Below are 8,938 nucleotides of genomic sequence, written 5' to 3' on the forward strand. Positions count from 1 at the left end.
TTGTTCTGCTCGTTAAATCTTTTGTTTGGTGACGTTCTCGTTGCCGTTGCCGTCGTGTTTTGCGTAAGGTCCCTAATTTATTGCTCATCAGATCAAGAGCTCATCTCTGATGTCAGTTTATTTCCAAAACGGTTTTTTTCTTATCTGTAAAGAAAGTCAAAACAAATCAGAAAAATCACTGCTGGCAATAGTTTTACCCTGTTGTTACTGATTGCTGTCGGTAAAGATTTGTCCAAAATACTTCCTTAATGCACATTCTAATAAGAGTTCCTCTTAGGATGGTCTACTGTATAGCATTACACTGAAACTACACGTTTAGTGTCCTTATGGATAAAGACAGTTCTACCAGCTAAAAAAATCCTGTTCGTCTCAACAGGGTGGCCAAACGCCCGCAACATGCACATGTAGTATGTTGTTCCCAACAATGTTGCGATATGTTGCGTTGAAATGTTGCGATCGTTTGGTCGGGGCTTTACTTCTTACTTATGATCAATTGGACGACAGATGCATATTTGTCGTCATTCGTATTATTATTATTGTTTTGCTGTTGTTGTTTGATTATTATATAAAACAAGTATATTCCGTGTTGCCGTGCGTCTTGTTCAGTAACAGATGTCAAAATGTGGTAACAACATCAGCGACCCACTCGGCTATTGCCTAGTGTGCCACTTTTTTGAACTTACCACATTTTGACGTCATCTCTGATCAATCACTGACCAGACGCACAGCAATATGGAAACTAATGACGGCAATTGCGAGAGGTCCGCGTAATTAGAGTTCTACTGTTACTCTACAAGAAAGAACGATCTTAGAGAGCTACTCTCCCTTGCATGAGCATCTTCTAATGATAATTTCTAAACTTTTTTTTTTTTCGTTTTGACAATCTTCACCCATGACGTGGTGGGTCTTTAAAGGTCTGCTGCTGTTTCCAGAGGCGACATGTCCTCTTCTTGTTTTCTGTAAGCAAACCCTAGACCATGATTCAGTCGCCGCTTCAAACAGATTGCGACCAGTGCTATGATCCCCAGAATGATGAGAGTCACCACCACTGACACCACAATGGCCCACACTTTCACAGCTTCAGTGGGTTTTGTCGGCACCTCAGTAGTGGACCTTTCTTTGTCTGAAATGAAATAATTGGATTTAGTCACTCTAACTGAATTGTAATTGTTGTGATTGGTCTGATAGCACTTGCAGTCAAATGTTAAATACTTTATGACCAGTTTAGAGGGAAACAGTCAATTTTGTTTCTCGAGAATCACGGAAATTCTCCAACCTCGAAATTCGGGCAAACAGTATTTTCTGGTTTCCTGAGGGGCCAGTCCTTAAGTGGATTGTTTTATAGCAACAAAGATATAGGTAAATGCAAGTGCAACTGATTGCAGTCGTTGATTCAACAATCAAGAGTAACGTAACACAGACTTTTGGAGGGAAACCGTTTGATTGTTAGATGTTGCAAATCCTGGAAGTTGCCAATGAAGGGTTTTCGTAAGGTCTCACATAAACTGTCTGATACCCTTCAAGGGAACAATAGAACAAACAACAGAAACAATGCCCCTATAGCCCTGAGACAATAACAGCTGCTAAGATAATAAAACAATGGCAGCTTACGAACGCTGCTATTAACACCTCTGCAATGAGATCCGCAGGCTTTTTCTTGAAAAATCATGCAGTTGATGGATGTTGTAACAAAAGGAACGGAACCAGAAACTGAACCAGGAGCCGAACCAGAGGTAATCGAATTAAAATGGGAGAAACTTCTAGCTAATGGATACAGCAATAGCAAATGTGATCGGTGCAGAAGTTCACTGCTCCATGAGGCGTAGGGTTAGCGCAGTGAAGAGAGCGATCGCGTCCCACCAATGTGGTCCGGGGTCGTAAGTGGGTTGAGTGTGTTGATTGTTCTCGCCTTGTTCCGTGGTTTTTCTCCGGGTACTCCGATTTCGCCCGTTTTCTTCCAAAAAAGACCCCCAGCATTTCCATTCGACCAGGAGAGAGAACATGCATTAAAACCAACTAATGTTGATGTAGCTTCCTCTTAAAAGATACTGTAATTTTTAAAGGTGCAAGCAGAACAACAACAACAACAACTAGCTTTATTTGCATGACAATAAATACACGCGTGTTGCAAAAGCTTTTTTAAACTAAAACTAAAACAGTAATGATTGTGATGAACATATAATAAGGTTATAAGATGGAGATGGGAGGCGGTTGGCGTAAAAGCATACCCTTCCTTTCTCAAATAAGGGAAGCGAAAAATGTTTACCCCACACCAGTAAAGCGAAGGCCTGCACACCTTCCATAGATTCATCAGGGATCCTTTTTTTTATTCCATGGTGCGTTGTAACTTTACAACCGCACCGAAACATGCGTGCACCGTGTATAAGGCTTTGCATATGCAGTTTTTTACTTCCTTGCTTGCCTACGCACTTACTTCTTGACAAGCTTACTTGTTTACTTATTTGACACATGATGTATTAACTCGCTTTAGAGTGACTTTCTTCCTGGATGTATTTAGACAACTTTGCTTAAACTAATTACCTTGCAAGTAATGAGCATAGAAGAAGGGTCGGGGCCACTCAGCACGCTTGCAATATCCATGACTAGTCTTTCCATTTCCAAGTAACGCACAGTATTCAGCATTCACAAAATCATCCCTGCAAATGTCAATAATAGACCTGTTATGATTTAGCTTGCGGTGTGTGGTTTGCAGTCTACAATGAGTTATTATTAGTGAGTTTAAGAAAACCACGACGGCAACGGCAACGGAAACGTCGCTAAACAAAAGGTTTAATGAGCGGCACAGTGGCCGTGCATGTGCGTTATAACTCTTGGTACATTATTTTCTCTGCCGTCCTCGGCAAAACAACAACGTGAAATGACCAAATTCTGCGTTGTCCGGAGAACGTGAACCACGTCGGCTAATTTTTTTTATTTTTATTTCAAATGTTTCGCCCTGTCCGAGGTTCAATTTCGTGATAGCTTTGACGCTTAAGCCCCGGTCATACGTTCGGAATTAATATGTCAACGCAACATATCGCAACATTGTTCTTCCAACATTTGCAAGCTCCGGCCAAACGATCGCAACATTTAAACGCAACATATCGGAACATTGTTGGACGCAACGTGTTGAGCGCGTTTGGCCACCCTGTTGCGACGTGTCGCGACATGTTGGGTGTTGAAAATCGAACTAGTGCGCAACATTGTTGCACGAACCTGGCCAAACGACTACAACATAGATCATACAACATCCACAAATGTTGCATGAAAAATTGCCCCTTTTCAAATTTGAAGCCCCGGCCAAACGATCGCAACATGCCAACGCAACATATTGCAACATTGTTGAGCGCAACATGTTGCGTACGTTTGGCCACCGTGTTGCGATGTGTTGCGACATGTTGGGTGTTGTTGGCTCAAATTTGACCATTTTCAAACTTGAGCCAACAACACCCAAAATTTCGCAACACATCGCAACACGGTGGCCAAACGTACGCGACATGTTGCGCCCAACAATGTTGCAATATGTTGCGTTGACATATTGCGATCGTTTGGCCGGGGCTTAAGGAACAAAGGAAAACGACTTTAAGCCCCGGCCAAACGATTGCAACATATCAACACAAAATATCGCAACATTGTTGGCCCAGCATTTGCAAACTCCGGCCAAACGATCACAACATTTCAGCACAACATATCGCAACATTGTTGGGCGCAACATGTTGCGCGCGTCTGGCCACGCTGTTGCGACGTCTGGCGGCATGAGTGTTGAAAATCGACCTAGTGCGCAAGGCCGGGTGCAAAGTTGTTGCACATATATGATGGCTTCCTGTAGGCCGATATCCAGTTGGCGCAGCCCACAAATGGCATTTTGCCGCGGGGAAAAGGAGCACCTCCGATGCAGACAGCAATTATTTTGTTTGCCTAGTATTTCCGCGTATTCTTGGGGGATTAGGGAGTTTAAGAAACCAAGACGCGACGCCAAGGACAACGTCGAATAAAAAATGATCTTATATTTTACCTAGGTATCTCGCGATACTCTTAAGTCATTTACTTTGTTCTCAGTATTAAAACTACCGCAAAACTGAATCTGGGGCAGGGCGAAACATTTGAAATAAAAATAAAATAAATAGCCGTCGTGGTTCAAGTTCTCCAGACAACGCAGAATTTGGTCATTTTATGTTGTTGTTTTGCAGTGGACGGCAAAGAAACTAGGTACCAAGAGTTATAACGCACGTTCGCAGCCATTGTTCTGCTTATTAAACCTTTTGTTTAACGTTATTCCCGTTGCCGTTGCCGTCGTGGTTTTCTTAAAATCCTATTAAATTACCTGAAAAACTCCGGACAGTCCCTGACAATGTCATCGCAAATCGACCTACAAATGGAGTAATGTCCTTCACCCTCGTCGGGAAAGCACGGTGGAAAATACTCCCCACAATACAGCTTCTTAAGGTTCTCCTTGCACTTAGGATACTTCTCTAACGTTTTTAGAAAAACTGGAGGGAAGTCTGTCTGCGGGTTCTTCTCTTTGTAATGCTTATCGTAGGCGTGGAGATACCAATGTTTCTGGTTTTCAACTGTTATGAGGGTGTGGTTCGATATACCAAGGTTCTTACATGCGGGGATTACCAGTTCTTGACAGCCTCGTTCCAGTGGACCTATAGAAAAGAGCAACAATACAGACTGAGTCAGTTCAGAACTCACTGACCAGATGCGACCATGACCTCGGGGGTCAGAGATGTGATAATGGAGAAGTTGTTGCAGAATTCTCCACAGCGTTAAGGGAATCTCTGCGTTCCGCTGGTTCAGCAATCAATCGGACTGTATCGTTCTGTTTTCTTACGTTTATTTACGATCCACACGTTCTACATTCAATCGATCCCTATTCATTCTGTCAGTTACAGGATAGCGATTCTATTTATTGGTTATTACAACGGAAATACACGGCTAAACTACATAAAGCCATTATATTCTTAATACTTATTTGTGGTTTTCTAAGATCCTATTGTATTTTCTATTGCATGATTTCACTCGGGCTAGTCCGATTAACAACTCCGTAAATTACACCCAAAAGTCACACATTCCTCTACGTCACAGGATGTTCAAAACCAAATTTGCGCGCACAATTTCCCTAGATAATTCTTTATTTCATTGTCGGTAACATAAGCCAACCTTCTTGAAGTTATTTCAAATTATACGCAAGCACGTTTCACAACAGAAGTCAAAGGGTCTATAACTTTACTGACATCTAAGCGTTTCAAAGTCAGTCATTCCTAAAGGGTACGAGCGGGTAACAGACATTTGCAACTATGCCGTCTTTCAAAGACGCAAACGCAGTGGTCTTGCAAGAACAAATGCTTTCTACCGCCTCCGCTCATTCTGTTAATGTTTCCTAACTATATTATTATACACAGGCGCTTGAAGTTCGTGTTGTTACATAATTTTACTCAGTGTTTCAAATGTTACAGGATGCTGGACTTTCTACGGATACAGCGGTTTTAAAACTGCCTTTGCGCCTTAAATTCAGTTTAAGAGTTAGTTTCCTGATTGCGGTAGCAGTCGCCCTCGTCCTCGTCCTCGTCCTACTACTCGTAGTAGTAGTATTAGTTGTAGTAGTTATATTTCTGTTGGCGTATCTCTCCACCATCATGTGCGGGTCGCAAACACATAGCGTTTGAACAAGAGTGCATATCACTCGTCATTCTACCTCACTTCTACTCCCTGGAACAGTTTACTTTTGTTTTCACAAGCATGTCAAAGCCGTTGGCCCTGCTCCATGAATAACGTCGCGGTGATTTGAGACTGCGTTTTGCGATATTATTTGTGCGTATTGACTACCTGTCATATAATCGATAGAGCGAAACAATTCATCAGATCGAATTGAAATAAAGAAACAAAAGATAACATGACTCAGCGTGTGCACTCAAGCTCATCGCATTCCGTCAGGTAAGCTAAAACAAAATACTGACCAAGATTTATTGTAATAAACCTGATATTTTTCGCAAGAAACACAAAAGCATTTTAAATGGCTAACGTTTTTGAACTTTCAGTTTTAATTTGAGAAAATTTGACCGTTTAAGAACCCAGGGCGACTAATATACAAATTTTGAATATTTGCCAACAAAATTTCATATGTTTATCCTATCGACAAACTCAGAAATACCGGAAATATGCATCAAATTCGTTATCCGGTTACAGCGCTTATAAAAGAAATACATTTTTGTATTTACCAACGAAAATTTAATTAACTTATACTTAACGGTTTCTCAAATAATCAAGGTAATATTTTGTTCTCACCTTTGATGCTCTCGTTGGTGTAGAAGTTAGGTGGCTCAAAGCACTTGCCACTGCTCGCTAGTTCATTTGGGAGAACGTGACAATTCGCGATAATATAGTCCAAGAACGTTGGAGGGAGCGTTTCCTCGCATTGCTTCAAAAACTCGCTGCAAACTCGTTTGCAAGGATATACACGTTGTCCTCCAGAGCAGTAAGGAATAGCAAATGAGCAATACAACGATTCAACTAATCCAACCTTTGAACAGTTGTTCAAAGTAGAAAAATATCTACGGAGCCTGTTGGCTACTTTTTCTAGCACTGAATCAGTCACGATGTCCGGATACTGGAATGTAGTATTGTATCCACCTATCGCCGAGCAGAAACCAAGCGGGCCATCAACAAAGCTGCGACACTGGCCACTGGCTCGCGGATGCCTTGGTTGAGCTGAGCTGAAGGCAGCGTCGAAACTACACAGCAGAATCGCAGATGATAAAACTGTCAGGTACATGATGAACTGGAGTGTGTCTGGCGTGCAATGGAATCACAACTCTATCCAACTTGGCAAAACTTCAGCTTTACAAGCCAGTCCGTCATGTGATCACGCAGTCGCATGTCACTATCCGTTTCCAGTTGAACTGTTCTCGACTATAAATAAGGTGAATTAGCATGAATTAAATTTTATATCTTTGATTATCTTGTGGTGACCCCGGGCTTTACACTGACATAACGGAACATGAACATGGTAAATGTTCATCTGTCAAGTCACGATGTACACCCTACTCCACAGTGAACAAGTCCTTGTGAAACAAGCCTCTTTCCGTTGATTATAATTGATTTTTATTCCCCGCGGGTCCCCTATACTTTTTTTCGTGACGCGTGAATAGGCGTTTTTGCTTTTCCGTGAAGCGTGAATGAGGATTTATTTTTTCTGTGCTTCGTGAATCTATATTTTTCTGTCCTCGGGGAACTGGTTTTCGACTTTTTCGTGATCCGTGAAATATGCATTTACTTACGCGTGATTTGTGAATCAACGACTTTTGCGGGAATAATTTTTCACTTTTTTGGAGATTTCATTTAGCGTCATTTCTGCGCCTTTCAATAACATGCGGACTCTTAAAATTCAAAGCTCAACCGACAATGCATTTTTCGCTACCGTCAATCAAATGTTCGGCGGCTCCTCCCAGCTTCCGACTACTGCAGCACAGTTCAGACAAAGAAACAGTGTTCGGCAGTAGTTGGAAGCTAGGAGGAGCCGCCGAACATTTGATTGACGGTTGCGAAATACGTATTTGTCGATTGAACTTTGAATTTTAGAGTCCGCATGTTATTGAAAGGCGCAGTAAAGCTCGTAAACTACACCAAACTAGATGTAAAACTAGATGTATTTGTAATTGTATGTTTTGCGAAACGTGAATAGAATTTGTATTTTTATGTGAAACATGATTTGGCCTTTGCATTTTTACGTGAAACGTGATTGCCTGCTTTTTTCTGTGAATGTGAAGTTGTTTTTCGAATTTCTCGTGAGGCGTGAAAAGACCTATTACTTATGCGTGAAACTGACCCTCTTCCCCCACTCCACCCCCTGTTCGTCCTCCCTCTCCGCTCGTCTGGTTTTAAGCCAATCTGTCTGTCAAAGACTCGTGCAAACAAAAGAACTTCAGCTACCCTGGATAAGGGCCCTCGCCATCCCTGCAATCAAGATACACAAGTCTGCAAAGAAGGAGCAGATCAAAATTGTAAAACGACAATCTTTCTTACAATTTTTATTGCTTGTCAGACTCTTTAAGCTCTTCCTTGATACCTCTTCCTTAATTTTCAACTTTTCCCCCATTGATATAAATATCCCCAGTTACAAGTTCTCCCGTTAAAAACTCTGCCTACCAAGTTGTATAACTTGGGTTTGTATGCAACGAGCCCCCTCCCCCTCCCCATTAAAAGGAAATCCCAGTTTTCACGAATGAACGTTATTATTTAGTTTGGCTGCGACCAAACTCTTTCGGGTTTGCAGAAGGACCGCCAGAGCAAAATAGAAGAGCTTTCAGGGAGTTTGTCTTCGCATCGCTTCAAAAATTCGCCGCAAACTCGTTTGCAAGGATAGACTCGTTTTCCCCCGGAACACTGAGGAATGACGTAATGGCAAATTAGTGTTTCAACTAGTCCAGTCTGTGAGCAGTTTTTCAAGTAGGCGAACGCTTCACTAACAGTCTTAGCTGCTTGTTCAAGCATTGAATCAGTCAAGAAATCCGGGTACTTAAATGTAGTGTTGTATCCTCCTTTTGTCGAGCAGAAACGAAACGGCCCGTCGACAAGACTATGACACAGGTCACTGGCTCGCGGATGCCGCAGTTGAGCTGAGCTGAAGGCAGCGTCAAAACTACACAGCAGAATCGCAGATGATAAAACTATCAGGTACATGATGTACTTGAGTGTGTCTGGCGTGCAATGGAATCACAACTTTTTCGCCCGTTTGCAAACCAGTTGTGTGATCAAGTCAGTCGCTTGTCACTATCTGTTTTCAGTTGAACTCTTCTCAGATATAAACAGTGCAAATTAGCATGAATTAAATTTCCTTTGTTTATGTTGTGATGACCTCGGGCTTTTAATACACTGACGCACTGACTCTGACCATCTGTCACGTCACGTTATACACCCAGCCCCCACTGTACGA

General features: G+C 42.0%; 1 protein-coding gene across 2 annotated transcripts; it reads right to left on the minus strand.

The window, feature by feature from the left end:
* Positions 1-100: 100 nt before the first annotated feature.
* Positions 101-8,801, minus strand: LOC110040669 (uncharacterized). Of its 2 annotated transcripts, XM_089293207.1 has the most exons (5): positions 8,309-8,801; positions 6,292-6,401; positions 4,325-4,652; positions 2,542-2,657; positions 101-1,123 (listed from the first exon to the last, which is right to left on the minus strand). In XM_089293207.1, the coding sequence occupies exons 1-5, from the start codon at positions 8,683-8,685 to the stop codon at positions 909-911; spliced, it is 1,146 nt and encodes a 381-aa protein (XP_089149333.1). In that variant the 5' UTR covers positions 8,686-8,801; the 3' UTR covers positions 101-908. The 2 variants fall into 2 exon arrangements, with proteins under 2 accessions (XP_089149333.1, XP_089149332.1); XM_089293206.1 differs by lacking the exon at positions 8,309-8,801 and having other exon boundaries at positions 6,292-6,920.
* Positions 8,802-8,938: the final 137 nt, after the last annotated feature.

Source organism: Orbicella faveolata, unplaced genomic scaffold, assembly GCF_042242905.1.
Source record: "Orbicella faveolata isolate gen_17 unplaced genomic scaffold, um_ofav_v1 contig_25, whole genome shotgun sequence".
NCBI lineage: Eukaryota > Metazoa > Cnidaria > Anthozoa > Scleractinia > Merulinidae > Orbicella > Orbicella faveolata.

Bases quoted from the DNA above. Each gene is read 5' to 3' on its own strand.
- LOC110040669 (XM_089293207.1), bottom strand. From the start codon at position 8,685: ATGTACCTGATAGTTTTATCATCTGCGATTCTGCTGTGTAGTTTTGAC. The intron at 4,653-6,291 runs GTGAGAACAAAA...TCTTTTCTATAG, and splicing joins CACCAACGAGAGCATCAAAG to GTCCACTGGAACGAGGCTGT. The intron at 2,658-4,324 runs GTAATTTAATAG...TGACATTTGCAG, and splicing joins GACTGTCCGGAGTTTTTCAG to GGATGATTTTGTGAATGCTG.